General features: G+C 41.9%; 1 protein-coding gene and 1 pseudogene across 1 annotated transcript; both read right to left on the reverse strand.

Annotated features, from left to right (window-relative positions):
- Positions 1 to 4,949, reverse strand: part of LOC131722984 (GTPase IMAP family member 7-like) — an 11,678-nt pseudogene extending 6,729 nt beyond the window's left edge.
- A 3,323-nt stretch (positions 4,950 to 8,272) lies between these two features.
- On the reverse strand, positions 8,273 to 14,617 carry LOC131722975 (tripartite motif-containing protein 16-like). The gene is made up of 6 exons (XM_059016207.1): positions 14,002 to 14,617; positions 11,327 to 11,422; positions 10,931 to 11,164; positions 10,617 to 10,776; positions 10,265 to 10,330; positions 8,273 to 9,167 (listed from the first exon to the last, which is right to left on the reverse strand). Exons 1-6 carry the CDS (start codon positions 14,581 to 14,583, stop codon positions 8,635 to 8,637), a joined length of 1,671 nt encoding a protein of 556 aa, XP_058872190.1. The 5' UTR covers positions 14,584 to 14,617; the 3' UTR covers positions 8,273 to 8,634.
- Between the last annotated feature and the right edge of the window lie 5,965 nt (positions 14,618 to 20,582).

The following is a 20,582-nucleotide window of genomic DNA, read 5'->3' on the forward strand; positions in this document are numbered from 1 at the left end:
TGTGTGTGTCAGTGTGTGTGTATAAGTCTGTGTGTGTGTCAGTACCTGTGTGTGTGTGTCAGTGTGTTTGTGTGTTTGTGTGTGTGTGTGTGTCAGTGTGTGTGTGTGTGTGTCAGTGTGTGTGTATAAGTCTCTGTGTGTGTGTGTCAGTACCTGTGTGTGTGTGTCTGTGTGTGTATAAGTCTGTGTGTGTGTGTGTTAGTGTGTGTGTATAAGTCTGTGGGTGAGTGTGTGTGTCAGTACCTGTGTGTGTGTGTGTGTGTGTCAGTACCTGTGTGTGTATGTGTGTGTGTGTGTGTGTCAGTACCTGTGTGTTTGTATAGGTCTGTGTGTGTGTGTTTGTGTCAGTACCTGTGTGTGTATGTGTGTGTCAGTACCTGTGTGTGTGTATGTGTGTGTGTCAGTACCTGTGTGTTTGTGTGTGTGTGTTTCAGTGTGTCAGTGTGTGTGTGACTCAGAATGTGTGTCTCAGTGTATGTGTCAGTGTGTGTGTGTGTGTGACTCAGAATGTGTGTCTCAGTGTGTGTGTCAGTGTATGTGTGTCAGTGTGTGTGTGTGTCAGTGTGTGTTTGTGTGTGTCTCAGTGTGTGAGTGTGTGTGTGTGTGTCAGTGTGTTTGTGTGTGTCTCAGTGTGTGAGTGTGTGTGTGTCAGTGTGTGTCAGTACCTGTGTGTGTGTGTGTGTATAAGTCTGTGTGTGTGTGTGTGTGTGTGTAAGTACCTGTGTGTGTCACAGTGTGTGAATGTGTGTGTGTGTCTGTGTGTGTCTCAGTGTGTGTGTGTGTCAGTGTGTGTGTATAAGTCTGTGTGTGTGTGTGTCAGTACCTGTTTGTGTGTCTCAGTGTGTGTGTCTCAGTGTGTGAATGTCTCAGTATGTGTGTGTGTCAGTGTGTGTGTATAAGTCTGTGTGTGTGTATCAGTACCTGTCTGTGTGTGTCAGTGTGTTTGTGTGTGTCTCAGTGTGTGAGTGTGTGTGTCAGTACCTGTGTGTGTGTGTGTCAGTTTGTGTGTGTGTGTGAGTATATGTGTGTGTGTGTGTGTGAGTGAGTGTCTGTGTGTGTGTGTGTGAGTGTGTGTGTGCGTGTGTGTGTCAGTGTGTGTGTGTGTGTGTCAGTGTGTGTGTCAGTGTGTGTGTGTGTGTGTGCGTGTGTCTCAGTGTGTGAATGTCTCAGTATGTGTGTGTGTCAGTGTGTGTGTATAAGTCTGTGTGTGTATCAGTACCTGTGTGTGTGTCAGTGTGTTTGTGTGTTTGTGTGTGTGTGTGTGTGTCAGTGTGTTTGTGTGTGTCTCAGTGTGTGAGTGTGCGTGTCAGTGTGTGTGTATAAGTCTCTGTGTGTGTGTGTGTGTCAGCACCTGTGTGTGTGTGTGTCTGTGTGTGTATAAGTCTGTGGGTGAGTGTGTGTGTCAGTACCTGTGTGTTTGTATAGGTCTGTGTGTGTGTGTGTTTGTGTCAGTACCTGTGTGTGTGTGTGTGTGTGTTTGTGTGTCAGTACCTGTGTGTTTGTGTGTGTGTGTGTCAGTGTGTCAGTGTGTGTGTGTGTCAGTGTGTGTGTGTGTGTGTGTGTCAGTGTGTGTGTGTGTGTGTGTGTGTCAGTGTGTGTGTGTGTGTCAGTGTGTGTGTGTGTGTCAGTGTGTCAGTGTGTGTGTGTTTGTGTGTGTCAGTGTGTGTCAGTGTGTGTGTGTGTCTCAGTGTGAGTGTGTGTCTGTCAGTGTGTTTGTGTGTGTCTCAGTGTGTGTGTGTCAGTGTGTGTGTCAGTGTGTTTGTGTGTGTCTCAGTGTGTGAGTGTGTGTGTCAGTACCTCTGTGTGTGTATAAGTCTGTGTGTGTGTGTCAGTACCTGTGTGTGTGTGTGTGTGTGTGTGTATCAGTACCTGTGTGTGTGTGTGTGTGTGTCAGTGTGTGTGTATAAGTCTGTGTGTGTGTGTGTGTCAGTACCTCTGTGTTTGTGTGTCTGTGTGTGTGTATAAGTCTGTGTGTGTGTCAGTACCTGTGTGTGTGTGTCTGTGTGTGTCTCAGTGTGTGTGTGTGTCAGTGTGTGTGTATAAGTCTGTGTGTGTGTGTGTGTGTCAGTGTGTGTGTATAAGTCTGTGTGTGTGTGTGTCAGTACCTGTGTGTGTGTCTCAGTGTGTGTGTCTCAGTGTGTGAATGTCTCAGTATGTGTGTGTGTCAGTGTGTGTGTATAAGTCTGTGTGTGTGTATCAGTACCTGTGTGTGTGTCAGTGTGTTTGTGTGTTTGTGTTTGTGTGTGTGTGTTTGTGTGTGTGTCAGTGTGTGTGTATAAGTCTGTGTGTGTGTCAGTACCTGTGTGTGTGTGTCAGTGTGTTTGTGTGTTTGTGTGTGTGTGTGTGTCAGTGTGTGTGTGTGTGTCAGTGTGTGTGTATAAGTCTGTGTGTGTGTGTGTCAGTACCTGTGTGTGTGTGTCTGTGTGTGTATAAGTCTGTGTGTGTGTGTGTTAGTGTGTGTGTATAAGTCTGTGGGTGAGTGTGTGTGTCAGTACCTGTGTGTGTGTGTGTGTGTGTGTCAGTACCTGTGTGTGTATGTGTGTGTGTGTGTGTGTGTCAGTACCTGTGTGTTTGTATAGGTCTGTGTGTGTGTGTTTGTGTCAGTACCTGTGTGTGTATGTGTGTGTCAGTACCTGTGTGTGTGTATGTGTGTGTGTCAGTACCTGTGTGTTTGTGTGTGTGTGTTTCAGTGTGTCAGTGTGTGTGTGACTCAGAATGTGTGTCTCAGTGTATGTGTCAGTGTGTGTGTGTGTGTGACTCAGAATGTGTGTCTCAGTGTGTGTGTCAGTGTATGTGTGTCAGTGTGTGTGTGTGTCAGTGTGTGTTTGTGTGTGTCTCAGTGTGTGAGTGTGTGTGTGTGTGTCAGTGTGTTTGTGTGTGTCTCAGTGTGTGAGTGTGTGTGTGTCAGTGTGTGTCAGTACCTGTGTGTGTGTGTGTGTATAAGTCTGTGTGTGTGTGTGTGTGTGTGTGTAAGTACCTGTGTGTGTCACAGTGTGTGAATGTGTGTGTGTGTCTGTGTGTGTCTCAGTGTGTGTGTGTGTCAGTGTGTGTGTATAAGTCTGTGTGTGAATGTCTCAGTATGTGTGTGTGTCAGTGTCTGTGTGTATAAGTCTGTGTGTGTGTGTGTCAGTACCTGTGTGTTTGTGTGTCTGTGTGTGTCTCAGTGTGTGTGTGTGTCAGTGTCTGTGTATAAGTCTGTGTGTGTGTGTGTCAGTACCTGTTTGTGTGTCTCAGTGTGTGTGTCTCAGTGTGTGAATGTCTCAGTATGTGTGTGTGTCAGTGTGTGTGTATAAGTCTGTGTGTGTGTATCAGTACCTGTCTGTGTGTGTCAGTGTGTTTGTGTGTGTCTCAGTGTGTGAGTGTGTGTGTCAGTACCTGTGTGTGTGTGTGTCAGTTTGTGTGTGTGTGTGAGTATATGTGTGTGTGTGTGTGTGAGTGAGTGTCTGTGTGTGTGTGTGTGAGTGTGTGTGTGCGTGTGTGTGTCAGTGTGTGTGTGTGTGTGTCAGTGTGTGTGTCAGTGTGTGTGTGTGTGTGTGCGTGTGTCTCAGTGTGTGAATGTCTCAGTATGTGTGTGTGTCAGTGTGTGTGTATAAGTCTGTGTGTGTATCAGTACCTGTGTGTGTGTCAGTGTGTTTGTGTGTTTGTGTGTGTGTGTGTGTGTCAGTGTGTTTGTGTGTGTCTCAGTGTGTGAGTGTGCGTGTCAGTGTGTGTGTATAAGTCTCTGTGTGTGTGTGTGTGTCAGCACCTGTGTGTGTGTGTGTCTGTGTGTGTATAAGTCTGTGGGTGAGTGTGTGTGTCAGTACCTGTGTGTTTGTATAGGTCTGTGTGTGTGTGTGTTTGTGTCAGTACCTGTGTGTGTGTGTGTGTGTGTTTGTGTGTCAGTACCTGTGTGTTTGTGTGTGTGTGTGTCAGTGTGTCAGTGTGTGTGTGTGTCAGTGTGTGTGTGTGTGTGTGTGTGTCAGTGTGTGTGTGTGTGTGTGTGTGTGTGTGTGTCAGTGTGTCAGTGTGTGTGTGTGTGTGTGTGTGTGTGTGTGTGTGTGTCAGTGTGTCAGTGTGTGTGTGTGTGTCAGTGTGTGTGTGTGTGTCAGTGTGTCAGTGTGTGTGTGTGTGTGTGTGTGTGTGTGTGTGTGTTTGTCAGTGTGTGTGTGTGTGTGTGTGTGTGTGTGTGTGTGTCAGTGTGTGTGTGTGTGTCTGTATGTGTGTGTGTGTGTGTGTGTGTCAGCGCTGTCAGATTTACGTGATGAGATCAAACGCGCTGATCCTCGATTTCTTAAAAATGTTTCTTCAGAAGGTCTCGTCAAATGAAACTGTCCTGAACTGTCGGCGTCTCGTCTATAAAACAATAACATCCAATTATCCATTCGAATCGGATGTGTTCTGATCCGGGGCTGAATCTGTTACAATGAAACACGACCCGAGCAAATGCATACGAGTGTCAATCATCTGGAAGAATCCCCGGATTAACCAATCCTGAGGAAGGAAGTAGGCGGGGCACCATGTTCTTCAACCCGATTCGCTGAGTGCAGGTGTGTTCATTTGAGTGACGTGTCAGTTTATTGGATGCTGATCTTCAGGGGGAGGGAGGGGGCGTGGTTTAGGATGCGCTGATTGAAGTCAATAGAAAAAAAAAAAAAACACACGCGGTAAAAATAAACAAAAAATAATCAAACCGCGAAAGACAACATTTACCCGCGAGACGCTCTCAAAACAAGCCGCTTTGAAACTGTTCTCTGTAAAAGGAAGCGTTTCTGCTATTATTTTATTTATTTATTCATGTCTCTTCAATTTCAGGCTTGTTTGTATATTTGCTTCAGAGACGGTAAGATATTAAAGTTTTCAATGAGGCAGTTGATATTTTTTCGAGGCGACTCGTAGAGCACAGACGCGCCGGATGAGGAGACAATTACTTTGAATAATCCTGTGAATTGTTTTGGCGTCAGCTAAATGAATCATCATCCTCATCCTCATCCTCATCCTCATCCTCATCAGTTCAATCAGGGGTGGCTGTTTCCAGACTTGACCCTTGACCGTCGTGACTTGAAACTTGACAAAAATAGATGTATTACAACAAACAGTTCTAGTGAATGTCCACACGATGGCAGCATTGTATAAGGAATAGCGAGAGCTGCGTTCCGCCCGTCTCCATGAAGTCCAGGTTTACAGCACAGGAAGCCCCGCGACCCGACACCTCCCCATGCGAGTTTAATTATTTATTCTTAAAACCAATACTATTTTAATCCACAGCAGGGACTGATAAAACAGCCTTTGTACAGCAGTTGCCCTGCGGTGTGCAGGTCAGGGAGCTGTGTGGGTGCTGGAGTGCGCTGCAGAGCGGATTCCCACTCGATCACACAAGGGAATATAAAGGATGCCGTGTTCAGAGCTGACTCTGCGATTTAGTGCGAGGAGAGATTGAAACCACTGAAGCCGTTTTAATAGAAAAAAAGTAAAGAAAATGCATGTGATCTTTAACTCACTCTTTTTTACAAACAAAAATTCAACAATAAAAGCGTGCGTGACGCTTATTTCCCTGCAAGCCCTTGTCTTTAACCACGGGAGCACACAGACTCTTTTAATATAAATTTGATCAGACACCAAAATCCAAGCAGAACAACTGGACAAAACATACAAAAAGATCATCGTGTTTTTTTTCCTATTAAGTGCTTTTGTAACTGTTAGTATTAACCTGTATATTTAAAGTAAAAAATTAATAATTCAAAATGAGACATAATCTTAATTGATACAAAATTGTTTAAAATACAATGCTCCCATGGCACTCCATTAGCAACACAGACGTTTCCAAAAACGAACCCAGCATTTGAGTAACTGTGATAACAAGAAGCGGTCTGGATGATTTCAAACAGCATGAAAAGATAAGGGGCCGGTCTAAAGAAAGAGAAAGAAAAATGACATTTGAAGCGCTGTACTCTTTAACAACGGACTTGTTTCAATTGTGTTGCAGAGGAGAAACCCAGCTAACTGAGGAACGAGTGATTCAGTAGAGAGAGGCATGGACCCGACTCCAAGGAGAAGAAGAAGGAGTAAAGAGAATGACCCTCCTGATATGTCACAAGAGCCTGCCAGGTACTGAAAGTCTTTTCTTATTAGTTCACGGTGCAGCGGCATGCTGAATAATACCTTTACTAAGAAGCTGTTCAGGAATCCAAATCACTGAGCTGAGTCTCAAGCCCAGGGTTAGAGTCCAGACCTCTCTGTGCTTTACAATGCTTCCCTATGCTTTACCAGACCTCTCTGTGCTTTACAATGCTTCCCTATGTTTTACCAGACCTCTCTGTGCTTTACAATGCTTCCCTAATGTTTACCAGACCTCTCTGTGCTTTACAATGCTTCCCTATGCGTTACCAGACCTCTCTGCGCTTTACAATGCTTCCCTAAGCTATACCAGACCTTTCTGTGCTTTACAATGCTTCCCTATGCTTTACAAGACATCTCTGTGCTTTACAATGCTTCTCTATGCTTTACCAGACCTCTCTGTGCTTTACAATGCTTCCCTATGCATTACCAGACCTCAGTGCTTTACAATGATTCTGTATACTTTACTAGACCTCTCTGTGCTTTACAATGCTTCCCTATGCTTTACCAGCCCTCTCTGTGCTTTACAATGCTTCCCTATGCTTTACCAGACCTCTCTGTGCTTTACAATGCTTCCCTATGCTTTACCAGACCTCTCTGTGCTTTACAATGCTTCCCTATGCTTTACCACACCTCTCTGTGCTTTACAATGCTTCCCTATGCTTTACCAGACCTCTCTGTGCTTTACAATGCTTCCGTATGCTTTACCAGACCCATCTGTGTTTTACAATGCTTCCCTATGCTTTACCACACCTCTCTGAGCTTTACAATGCTTCCCTATGCTTTACCAGACCTCTCTGTGCTTTACAATGCTTCCCTATGCTTTACCAGACCTCTCTGTGCTTTACAATGCTTCCCTATGCTTTACCACACCTCTCTGTGCTTTACAATGCTTCCCTATGCTTTACCAGACCCCTCTGTGCTTTACAATGCTTCCCTATGCTTTACCAGACCCCTCTGTGCTTTACAATGCTCCCCTATGCTTTACCTCACCTCTCTCAGCTTTACAATGCTTCCCTATGCTTTACCAGACCTCTCTGTGCTTTACAATGCTTCTCTATGCTTTACCAGACCTCTCTGTGCCTTACAATGCTTCCCTATGCTTTACCAGACCTCTCTGTGCTTTACAATGCTTCCCTATGCTTTACCAGACCTCTCTGTGCTTTACAATTCTTCCCTATGCTTTACCAGACCTCTCTGTGCTTCACAATGCTTCCCTATGCTTTACCAGACCTCCCTATGCTTTACAATGCTTCCCTAAGCTTTACCAGACCTTTCTGTGCTTTACAATACTTCCCTATGCTTTACCAGACGTCTCTGTGCTTTACAATGCTTCCCTATGCTTTACAAGACCTCTCTGTGCTTTACAATGCTTTCCTTTGCTTTACCAGACCTCTGTGGTTTACAATGCTTCCCTATGCTTTACCAGACCTCTCTGTGCTTTACAATGCTTCCCTATGCTTTACCAGACGTCTCTGTGCTTTACAATGCTTCCCTATGCTTTACCAGACGTCTCTGTGCTTTACAATGCTTCCCTATGCTTTACCAGACCTCTCTGTGCTTTACAATGCTTCCCTATGCTTTATCAGACCTCTCTGTGCTTTACAATGCTTCCCTATGCTTTACCAGACCTCTCTGTGCTTTACAATGCTTCCCTATGCTTTACCACACCTCTCTGTGCTTTACAATGCTTCCCTATGCTTTACCAGACCCCTCTGTGCTTTACAATGCTTCCCTATTCTTTACCTCACCTCTCTCAGCTTTACAATGCTTCCCTATGCTTTACCAGACCTTTCTGTGCTTTACAATGCTTCCCTATGCTATACCAGACCTTTCTGTGCTTTACAATGCTTCCGTATTCTTTACCAGATCTCTCTGTGCTTTCCAATGCTTCCCTATACTTTACCAGACCTCTCTGTGCTTTACAATGCTTCCCTATGCTTTAACAGACCTCACTGTGCTTTACAATGCTTCCCTAAGCTATACCAGACCTCTCTGAGCTTTACAATGCTTCCCTATGCTTTACCAGACCTCTCTGTGCTTTACAATGCTTCCCTATGCTTTACCAGACCTCTCTGTGCTTTACAATGCTTCCCTATGCTTAATGAGTATTAATAAATAAGAAAAAGTCACAGTTAATCATTTTTTTAATTTATTTTATTAAATCACATTACTAAAATCTGAAAAAATAAAACTGAACAAACATTTTATGGGAAACAAAAAACAAAAACACACACACAGTAAAGCAAACTTAAGCTCACTTTTTAAAAACTGTTACAGCACTGACTATTGGATGCCATTTTCTAAAATATATAAAAAACATAACTATTCTTAAAAAAAGAAATTAAATACAGTTATTTCGTATGAAATCCATTTGTTGCTAAAAACAAATAATTCACCTCGTTTCGCTCTGCAGGTGGCGCCGTTTTACCCCCTAACTTTCATCCAAAGTTGTGTCAGATTGAACATTCCCTTCACCCGAGGAGTGGAGAGGACAGACAGGGAGTTCAATACAAAGGGTTTCTTACAACACAAAACAGTCTAGTTCAGCTGGCAGATTGTTACAGAGGAATCAAAACAATGAAGCATAAACCCAGGATAGAGCGGCTCAGTGAATGTGGTTTGGAATCTGTGCAGGAGGGTCATTGTGTCAGAGACGCCATAAAAGGACAGCGTGCCGGCATTAAAGTCCAGATACACTCCTATTCTGGGGGAGCGGGGGGCAGTTATTGCAGTGTAATTGTTATTGTGCCAGGCAGTGTAAATGGAACCAGAGCAGAGCAAACTCCAGGACTTGTCATTGCATCCAAGGAGACAGGAACAATCCCCTCCTTTCCTGCTGATTCCTTTATATGTGACTCCTATATAAGCCCCTCCCCCACTGCACTCAATCTCCCAGTAACAGCAAGTCCCAGACAAACCCTCTCTGCAAAGCACTTGGGACCGGCTGTCAAATCTCTCTGAGTGATCAGGATATCTCTGGTTCTCTCTCCTCCATGTCACCTTTCTGTTCCCTTCAGACAGACAGAGGTTTCTATTCGCTGTGTTGGGGTCCAGTGTGAGCTGACAGGAATCTGATTGAAGAGAAGAGGACGGGTAGAGGAGAGACGGTTAGAAAAGTCAAATCACTGAGAAAATCAACAGTCATTGTCTGCTGCATCCTCACATCCTGTTTATGGAAGGTGTGTGTGTTGTTTTAATTATTTTTTTAATACATTTTGACCACTTTTTTAAACTATTAAATTGCATTCCCTGCCTCAAGATGGCTTCCCGCGGACCGGCATGGACCTCTCAGAACTACATTTCCCATCATCCTCCTGCTCACTGGTAATTCCATCTCAATCACATATGTGAGCAGGAGGATGATGGGAAATGTAGTTCTGAGAGGCCCATGCAGTTACATGTGAAGCTATCTATAAGTATAAAAAAGTGGTCAAAATGTAAAAAAAAATAAAAATAATTAAAACAATACACACACCTCACGTAAACAGCTGTAGCAACACATGGGAACATGCAACACAATAAAATACAAAGGACCTTATGAACCCTTTAAACCCTCTTGCTGTTTGATTGTTTTGTTCATTATAATTCCTCGATCTTATCAAACTTCTTCAATTGGAACCAATCAAATGCAGCTCTGCATACAATTACAGTTCACTTAATGTTCCTACAGGGTATGTGTTGCCATTTTACCCACTCAGACCCCTTGCTTACTAAATATCTTCAATAGAATATCATCCACTCTTCAAATATCTGTCTAATATTTTAATGAGCAATCCATCCCACAAGTGCAGTGATACTGCAATATACATTTACTACCAGGATGACTGGGAGGGATAGCTGTTCATTTTACCCCACAACTGGTTTCACATGCATTGTACATGTATTAAAAGATGGGATGATTATCTATTCAGGGATACCAAGATATTTAGGGAGAGAAAGGTCTGAGTGGAAAAACAGGCAACAAATGCCCCTCCCCCAGTCATTCTGCATGTATTCATCTGAACCAATACTTGTTGGAGAGGAGTGTAGATTAATGGCTTCACAATTACTAATAAATAATATTAATTGCTGCCCTCAAGCTCCACCCCTCCCTGTTCTGTAGTGTTAGCTCTTCTCTCAATGGAGTGACACATCTTTCAATCAAATGTTTCAGTGAAAACAGACTTACATTTTAAAAACTCAGCTCTGTTCCTTGGCTCTGGAGCCTGCAGACTGTAAACTGCAACTTCATTCACTGGGCAGAAAAAAAGAGAGAGAAATAGATTTGAAACATGTGGATTAATACACAACACACACAAGACTCCAAACAGCAATCTGAAAAGAAACAAGGCTTATTCACGGCATTTCAGGGTGTAAAAATCTCTCCTCCCTGCTCATTCTTCCCTGCTGTCTCCCTCCTGCAATATTCATATAGCCAACAATCTGCAAGAGGTCTTTATTAATGTCTTGCAAGTCCTGTCCCTCCTCAAGCCATGGTCTATTTGAGAATTCTCTACCAAAGGAATCTATTTCACACCAACCTGTTGTGGTTATTTTGACTAATTCCCCCTTGCAGAAGTCCTCAATATGGTCTTTAAGTTCAGATACAGCTTTCCTCACAGCCCCAAAAGAGATGTCTGTATTGACAGTAACGCTGGGTAAGTCTCCAGCTTCAGGAGGGGCACAGAGAGACTGGAAATTCTACAACAAGAAAGTGGAGAAAAGGAGTTTTCAGTGAAACAGAATGGGGTCCAAAACATTCCTGAGGAAAAGCAAGGATTCATTCAATTGGAGAGGTCTGTTTGAAACCGTCCCAGTTATGGACTTGAGATTTTCTAACAAGCAGTGATGTTACCTGTAGAAAATGGATGTGATCCTCTGTCTCTGAAAGCTGTTTCAGCTCAGCGTTTCTCCTCCTTAGCTCAGCAATCTCCTGCTCCAGTTTCTTCATGCGTCCTTCAGCCTGATTCACTGCAGCCATCTCGTTAGCTCCAATCAGCTCAATAACCTCAGTGTGGATCTTCTCAATGGATCGGATCAGCTCAGTAAAGATCTTCTCACTTTCCTTTATTTCTATGCATGCAGATCTCTGAGTGAAAGAACACAGTAGAGGAGACATGGTTAGAACTGATATCAAAAACACATCAGGCATAGACAGTAAACTTCTGCAGATGTGTTCCAGTCAATCTGTTAATAATAATAATAATAATAATAATAATAATAATAATAACCCCCTCTTGTCAATACCCACTTTCAGTGACTCCACGGCCTGTTTCAGCTCTTCAGTTTCTTTCAGTCTCTCCTGGATTCTCTGTTGTATTTCTGTCTGTGTCTCTCCCAGCTGCTTCTGTGTAGAAACACAGTGACACAGTGACATTTCTGATGGAGCATTGAGTGATATCCTGTCACACCCAACACAGACTATTTCAGAGCAGGCTGTGTTTTCACACCTCTCTCCCCTTAATATGGAGTTAGATTAACATAAGAACATAAGAACATAAGAAAGTTTACAAACGAGAGGAGGCCCCATTCAGCCCATCTTGCTCGTTTGGTTGTTAGTAGCTTATTGATCCCAGAATCTCATCAAGCAGCTTCTTGAAGGATCCCAGGGTGTCAGCTTCAACAACATTACTGGGGAGTTGGTTCTAGACCCTCACAATTCTCTGTGTAACGATACACACATTATGCACACAGATACCCTAAGGGTCGAATGCACCAGCGTGGATTAACCACTAACCCAGATTAAATCAAGATTATATTTGAATCATGTTGCACAAAACTTTAAACCAGGATTTATATGTAATCCTTGTTTAAAATTAATCCAAGGTTAAACATTTAAAAGATTAAATATAATGAAATTGCACCACTCATTTTAATCCATGTTTAAATGTGATAGCTGAATTAAATTGAAAACTTCCTTGGAGGTGGTTTAAACTTGGACAAAGGCAGCAGTTTCAGACAACATGTGTGTATAGTAGTAAGATACAGCACCATCTAGTGCACAGCTGCCAGCAATACAAAAGGACACTTGATCCACAGTAGCTGTCCACTAGATGGCACTGTTTCATACTAGTAACAGTGAATGATGGCTGATCTAGCATGTGTTACATGTTTGTTTTGTGAAGCACCTAGGAAACTGAAGCAGCTTTCTCTTTAATGGATATTTAGGGCTTCTGATTTCTGTTTTTAATCGATAAACACAGATAAAACAGCACTGATACAAAACAATGAAATCAGTGTAAAAAATGCCTAAATACACAAAATCCCCAGAAGAATGAGCCCGTGACCAGAAGGACTTCACTGTGGAAGAGAGCAAAGGAAAGAGGGGACTAGTAGGGTGAGCGAAAGAAATTGTAGATTTTAACAAACAAAATCCCAAATAGGTTATTAAATTTCGTTTTAAACTAACATAAACATATCTGTTTTAATCATGTAAAAATGTGTTTTAACGCACCAAATTAAGCTATTTTTTCTGCCTGATTTATATTGTATATCATATTAATCTTGTATATTGTATATCATATTAATATTGTATATTGAATATCATATTAATCTTGTATATTGTATATCATATTAATCTTGTATATTGAATATCATATTAATCTTGTATATTGAATATCATATTAATCTTGCATATTGAATATCATATTAATCTTGTATATTACATATCATATTAATCTTGTATATTGAATATCATATTAATCTTGTATATTGAATATCATATTAATCTTGTATATTGAATATCATATTAATCTTGCATATTGAATATCATATTAATATTGTATATTGAATATCATATTAATCTTGCATATTGAATATCATATTAATCTTGTATATTGAATATCATATTAATCTTGTATATTGAATATCATATTAATCTTGTATATTGAATATCATATTAATCTTGTATATTGAATATCACATTAATCATGATCTTTTTGCTTTTTTAAATTAGGTGATTGCCTTTTCTGGGAATGTCATTTTTACTATGAAACTATAATATCTTAAACAATGAAACTGATCTATGATTTTATTAAGTTGCAAGACATATATAAAAAAAACACTAGGAATATAAATCATGCTAATTTTACACTACAAATTCCAATGCACCACAACACAGCTGAACAAATCCTTCTTACCCTGTGAGGCAGGGCGGAGGTCCTGCCCGTGTAAACAGTGTGTTTTTGTTTGATTGTAAATAATGTTTTTGATGATCAAGTTTGTGCTAGATATGGCAAGGCATATTCAAATCCAGATGTGGAATGTGGCCAGGTGTTAACTGATTAATTGATTATCTCTTAGCCCTGGCCACATGCCTTTAAAAAGGATCTGAAAAGCCGGTTTCTTGGTTCTACAAGCAGGGATACAGACTGTCTGGGAAGGAGAGTGTTGCTGTAGGATCCTCACGACTGCGTGTGTTAACCAGGGTGAGAAAAACACAAGAGGAAAAATGTATCTCGGATCACTGTGTGAGTTAACCAGGATCGCTAGCACTGGAAGGAATAGGGAACAAGTTTAGGGGATTTTAATCCCACCCAAGTCTAGAGAGGAGGTGTCAGGGAGACTGTTCCTGGAGCGGGACCTCCTTTCTTGTTTGGTCAACTTTTATTTTCTAGTTGTTTTCAAGCAGTGTTTTGTTTTGAATGTTTTGTGTTTTTTATATCATAGAAAACCTCCTGTGTCTCTCCTGTCAATCAGCGATAGCCACAACCGTAACAACACCTCTGTTACACCTTGAAATACATTGTAGTACATCATAGTTTAGATAGAGCAATTAAAAAAACTAGGGATCTTTAAATAGCTCTTAATATACAGTTAAAATCTGATCTGATGTGAAACTGTATAACCTAGTAAACAGACATGTTAAATATCCCTGGGAATTCTTATCTTCTAGGATAGCTACAAGGAAATGGTTCAAACCCTTACCTGTTTCCCAGTCCTTTCTTTCTCAGCTGAGACTGTATCATGGCTCTTGTGATCCTCGTCTGTACACAACACACAAACACAAGTCTGATCTGTTCTGCAGAAGATATCCAAAACCTTTTGGTGTTCAGCACAAAGCTTCTGCTCCAGATCTCCAATTGCATTGATCAGCTTGTGCCTCTTGAAAGCAGCCCCCTCATAGTGTGGCTTGACGTGTGTTTCACAGTAAGAGGCCAGGCACGTCAAACAGGATTTCACAGCTTTGAACTTTCTCCCAGTGCAGAAATCACACGGCACATCTCCAGGTCCAGCATAACTTTGAGCAGGAGGAGGATTGAGTCCTGTCTTCTTTAATTTCTCCACAACTTCAGCCAGCACAGTGTTTCTGCGCAGAACAGGCCTTGGGGTAAAGGTCTCTCTGCACTGGGGGCAGCTGTAGACACCTGTATGATCAGTCTGATCCCAGCAGTTCTTAATACATCCCATACAGTAACTGTGTCCACATGGGATAGCGACTGGGTCCTTCAATAGCTCCAGACACACTGGACAGTTCAAGTGCTCCTCTGACCACAAGTTTGAAGCCATTGTTGCTGCAGTGAGGCAGAGAGACTGACGATTTCACAACAGAAACGTCACTGTGCTGATTTCCTGGAATTGTGTAAAGCTCTAAGAGGCGGGGTTTCGACAAGCAGGAGGAGCAGAAACTGCTGAATCAGTGTGAGAGGGGCGGAGAGGAGAGAGTTGTGAGTGGGACTGGAGTTTGAGAATGGCATTGTCACAGTAACCCTTCTATAGCTACAGTATGTATTTGACTGCACTAGACCTTCACTTCTGTGTGGGTCTGAATCCTCAGAAGTTCACAAGGGAAGTGAGTTTGGTGGAGTTTGATCTTCGTGGGCATTAATCCACATCTCAAAGTCCATTAGTCCTCAACCACAAACTTGTCTCTGAGCACCAACTGCTTTCTTCCCTCCAGTTCAGAAAGCTTGAGGCACAGAGTCTGAACTGGTCATCCCCCTAAGAGAACATGAAGGGTGGTCCATCCAGTCCAGGGGAGGCTGTATATTATGAGAACTAGACATGTTCTAGTGTTATCAGACAGGGTGTGTACGTTACTGACATACTCATTTATTACAGTGCTGATTTCATGAGTTAAAACCATTTTATACAGAACAGACACTCAAACAAAGCTTACAATCAAGGGACCTACTTTTCAAATCTGTGCACTATTTGTTTTATTCATTTCAGACAATGTCTTCCCTCTCATCAGCAGAACATCCTTCTCTCAAGTCCCTTCTTGTTTTGCTGTTGCTCATTTTGTTTTCCACACTTCTTTATTTCCACTCTCTTTGACTCAGGTGAAGCCCATTGATCCTGCAGCCCCCACACTGGTTTCCTCTCCCCGTTCACTTCCTTCCTTCCTGTGTTACAGGTAATAGGACCCCCACCTCCTGACCCCCTTCATCAAACATTTCAAAGAGATTTCATTTCAATCAGCCATGCTGCTGTGTTTTCATGAACAGATACAATTGGTCATTTTGAAAACTCTCCTGATAGATAGATATTAATGAACACTCATGGGGACCACACTGAGGTTAAAGGTTTAAACGGCATCATGTTCTTTACATTTCTTACCTGATGAGGATTTTCTATGGCTGTTTCTGATTAGATTTTATTCTCCATGCTTACTAACTATTCCAGCAAAACATTGCTTCTGAAAAGACTCCTGGAGGCTGATTGTGGGGAAGCATATGACTGTTGCACGGGCTGCAGTGCACAATGCTTACCCTGTGGACTTCAGTGCCCAGCGCACCGCCAATATGCTTCCCCACCTCGTTTCCACACAATCAGCCTGGACAAGAGTTTTCAGAGGCAATTCTTGCTGAAATAGTTAGTAAGCATTTCAAATAAAGATCTAAGCAAAAATCACTTTGAATCATTCAGCACACACATACTAGGATATTAAAGATCAGAAATGTAATATTAAGAATATATAGATGATATAAACAATACTTTAATCAAACTATTTTCAATTGTATTTCTTTAATAAAAAAATATTTACATGCAGTTATTGCTGATCAAATTTAAAACCATTACATTGTTCTGATTAAAGTGCAAATTTAAAATCATATTTATTTTATTAAAACCTTAAATACAACCTTATTTATTCATTTTAAATTTAATTAATGTATTTATTGTCATTGTTAAAGTAAAATACTCTGACAATCTGACAATATTTAGCTTGTATTTGAAGACGGTGCTATTATCTTTTCAGACGCACCAATATATTTAGAAAGCGAGGGATCTGATTGGGTAAAATGGACAGAAATGCCTCCACTTCAGTTCTCAATTGTTTTTGGAGGGGAGGGGAGTTTTCTTCTTCAACAAGGAGAACAAGTGGAATAACAAGAACAAGCTTGTTTCCATGTTTAGACTGTCCATTTCTCCTGATTTATCACAGTATTAACAATGGGTTTGACTGCTGTGTTAGAGTGTCTAGTTCTGTACAGGAATATAAGAAGGATGGAACTCCAGCCATTGGAATAGTTGTGTCAATACCCTCGATTCACCATGAAGTGTGATCCTGGGCTGGAATGAGACAGAGAGGCTGATGATTTCACAACAAACACAACCTACCTGTCTTTATGATATTGATGATGCAGTTGAATGACCCCAGGCAGGCAGCACAGGTAGTGAAGAGGTTCCCATCACAGGAAGTCATTGAAAGCTCTGAAATATTTACCCCGTGTTGCTTAAAAATATTCTGTTTGAAAATCAAGTAATGGAAATGTGAGAACTAACAGGAACACTGTACCTGGAATGATGGTGCACTGAAGGGAAGATGAAGATGACATTATTGAATTGCTTTTGTAAATTCAGGGATCTCAATATATTTAGGGGTTATTTAGTTGTTTGTCATTTCTATTAAACGGATAACATTGTGAGGTAGCGCTGCTCATTTGAGACAGCTTGCTCATTAAAATCTGAAGAGGGGACACACATCTATTCAGTGATATCATGACACTCAGTAAGAACAGGGTCTGAACAGTGGGGTGAGATGCACACACATTCCCCAGTCAGTCTGCATTTACTCATCTGCCCCAATACGTGTTGGAGGGGAGTTTCTTTGACACTGTTGATCACTCTATTCTACTATCATCTCTCGCTGACCTGGGGATCTCTGGCACTGCTCTGGCCTGGTTCTCCTCCTACCTCTCCAACCGCACTTACCAGGTAACCTGGCGTGGAGCAACCTCCACACCTCACCCTCTCTTAACAGGAGTCCCCCAAGGGTCAGTCTTGGGTCCTCTCCTGTTCTCTCTCTCTACACCCGCTCCCTGGGCCCCCTCATCACATCCTATGGTTTCTCATACCATTTCTATGCTGATGATGCTCAGATTTTCCTCTCCTTCCCCACCTCTGACTCCACCATCTCCTCCCGTATCTCTACCTGTCTGTCTGCTATTTCCTCCTGGATGCACTCGCATCACCTCAAACTCAACCTCTCTAAATCTGACCTCCTTTTCTTTCCCTCCTCCTCCTCCCCCTCCTCTGATCTCTCTATCTCTGTTCCTCTGGAATCTACCACACTCTCTCCCTCTTCCTCCGCTAAGAACCTTGGAGTCACCCTGGACCCCTGCCTCTCTTATTCCCAGCACATCTCCACTCTGGCACGCACTTGCCGATTCTTCCTGAGCAACATCCGAAGAATCCGACCCTTCCTCACCAACTATGCCACCCAGCTCCTGGTCCAGGCCTTGGTACTCTCCCACCTAGACTACTGCAACTCCCTCCTGGCTGGCCTCCCTGCGTCCGCCACCTGTCCGCTCCAGCTCATCCAGAACTCCGCTGCCCGCCTGGTGTTCTCTCTGCCTCGCTTCGCCCACGCTACTCCACTACTCCGCTCGCTCCACTGGCTATTGATCACCGCTCGCATCCAGTTCAAGACTCTTGTACTAGCCTACAGATGCCTTGACCAGACTGCACCCAGCTACCTCCAGACCCTCATCTCTCCCTACACCCCCACTCAACCTCTCCGCTCCGCCTGCACTAGAAGACTGGCTCTACCTCCTCTACACTCCCCTGCCTCCAGAGCCCGCTCCTTCTCCACCCTCGCTCCGCAGTGGTGGAATTACCTACCCACAGATGTCAGGACCGCCAAGTCCCTGACCACATTCCGGCGCCTCCTTAAGACTCACCTCTTCAGACAGCACCTGTAGAACTCCTCTGTTTGTATCCTGGGTCACTATCACCCTTCCTTAAATGCGCTTTATTTTATCAGCCCCCTATTTTACTGCATTTAATCCTGTACTTCAGAGTACTGTAATCTGCCAAGTGTTTAATCTGAGGTATTTTGTATTTAATCATATCTTGATGTAACTATCACTGTCACTGTTATCGGCTGTATTATTGAATTGTATTTTGTCACACTTGTACTTGCTTGAACCAAAGTCATTGTATTTATCTTGCTCTTATTGTATTACTTGTATTGTAACACTTGAAATGTATTTGCTTACGATTGTAAGTCGCCCTGGATAAGGGCGTCTGCTAAGAAATAAATAATAATAATAATAATAAAGCTAGCCAAGCTGACAGATCAAAGGTTCTCTACATTTCTGCATGCATAGAAAGTTTGTTTGCTTGTTAATATTTATGACTGCCTGTTTTATCAGTTTATTACAGGTTCAGTCAGTCATGCGTTGGTCAGAGTCCATTGCAGAGATACTGGAGACACTCTGTCACCATGGCAACCAGCACAGGGCCCCTCCCTGTGGTGGAATGGCATCCAGCAGATGTTCCTGTTCCACTGCTAACATGGAGCCCCCCTCCCTGCTCTCAGTGTGTGTTTAAACAGGAGCAGTGAGGAATGTGGGAGGAGAGGATATGAACTCATGTTACCATTTAGAAAAGATACATATTGAAATGAGTTTTAGAGCTGTGTTTTATTACTTTTGTATTTCCGTTTAAGGATAATAATCACTGTGACCTATTAGAATGTACAGTCATTATGAAAAATAAAACATTCGCCATTCAAATATTCTAGCAGGGCTTTGAGAGTGAACAGAGCAAATGTTCATGGCATCAGAGCCTCAGCTCTGCTTCTCTTGTCATGAAGACTGATTCTCACTTAATTGAAAGAAGATAAAAAAAGATACAAAAGTTACAAACTGAATGAAAGGAGACAGTACAATACTGTGGGATCAAATAAAAGCAGGTTTTTCACATCTTCAGCAAGCCCAGCTGGCACAAGCCTGTGAGGCTCTGTTGTCTTCAGAGCGCAAGCTCGGGTTCAAACGATTGAAAAACATTTTCTCCAAAGCTTTTTTGTGCACTTCACGTTTCCAGAGAGCAGCTGCTGTTGCCAGTCCACTTAGTTTATGTTCATTTCAGAAGTAGGCGCAGAACAAAACATTTATTGAACATTAAAACTTTACAAAACATTTAAAGAAAAAGTACATGAAAAAAAGGTTTGCATTAATTGAAGTACAGAAACACAAATGGTTATTAAAATGGTGCTTATTTACATTCATGTTTTGGTTTTAATTTAAAACCTGATTATAAAGATTGTTGACCTTAAAAGGTGCTTTGAATAATAATAATAATAAACCATAAAATTAATAAACAATAAACTGCTCCCCCTCTCTAAACAACTTGATTCAACTTGATTTAAACCATAAAGAGTCTTTAACAGAACAGTGCTTGGAACAGTCCTGAAGGTTGTGTGAATAGAGCCCTACATTTCCAATGGAAACACACCAAGTGAAAAGAATTGCTTTCAATCAGGCTCTGCGCAGCTGCAGAGTTTGTCCTGAAGAGGGCGACAAAGGCCAGGCTTAAAACATGTTTCTGCTTTTCCACTGTGGGCAGATTGCACATGTAATGCAATTTGATTGTGATTTACGATATCCATGGAAATGTATTCTTTCCTGTGATGATATTTCATTCACATTATTGTTAAAATAAGCATAAATAAATAAATATTGCAACTGAACTGCATAACAAGTAGACCAAGTGCATCTAATGAAGTGCTTGTGAGGGTAATTATCCAACCATTTCAGAAATCACATGAGATCATTTACAAACAAAATAATAATAATAATAATAATAATAATAATAATAATAATAATAACACGAGGAAAAGGCATCTTGTATCTATTGCTTGCCTGTATAAAGGTATGCATGAAGCTCCAGGTTTATAGATTTACCAGATGTAGCTAAATTATATAAATAATGCTTGTCATTGTCTAGATTATTGTTTAACAGACACACACACGCACATATATATGTAGAATAAATAAATTGTTACCGAACAGACTCCCCAGTGCTGTAGCATGCTGAAAAAAAAAACACCTTGATCAAAGGGAAGCCGCTATCCAACCACCCTTGTATTGAGGAGACTAAACTGCAGTTCTTTGTTTCTCCCAGCAGGGGGTGATAATGCCTTGGTGTTGGAGGTATTTTAACACCTTCATTTTTCACTTTCAGTTCTAGATTTTTTCAATGGTGACAAAAAATGGGACAAAAACATTGGAAAACCTGCTACATGCAGCACACACTTTTGCGTCATCCACAGGCCTGATTGA

This window comes from Acipenser ruthenus, chromosome 52, assembly GCF_902713425.1.
Source record: "Acipenser ruthenus chromosome 52, fAciRut3.2 maternal haplotype, whole genome shotgun sequence".
Taxonomy (NCBI): Eukaryota; Metazoa; Chordata; class Actinopteri; order Acipenseriformes; family Acipenseridae; genus Acipenser; species Acipenser ruthenus.

What these genes read in the sequence shown, in the direction of transcription:
- LOC131722975 (XM_059016207.1), bottom strand. Translation starts at nt 14,583, where the DNA reads ATGGCTTCAAACTTGTGGTCAGAGGAGCACTTGAACTGTCCAGTGTGT. An exon ending in AGGCCGTGGAGTCACTGAAA is followed by an intron (nt 11,165 to 11,326) that starts GTGGGTATTGAC and finishes TCTTTCACTCAG; the next exon opens with AGATCTGCATGCATAGAAAT. An exon ending in CAGAGCTGAGTTTTTAAAAT is followed by an intron (nt 9,168 to 10,264) that starts GTAAGTCTGTTT and finishes CTCTTCAATCAG; the next exon opens with ATTCCTGTCAGCTCACACTG.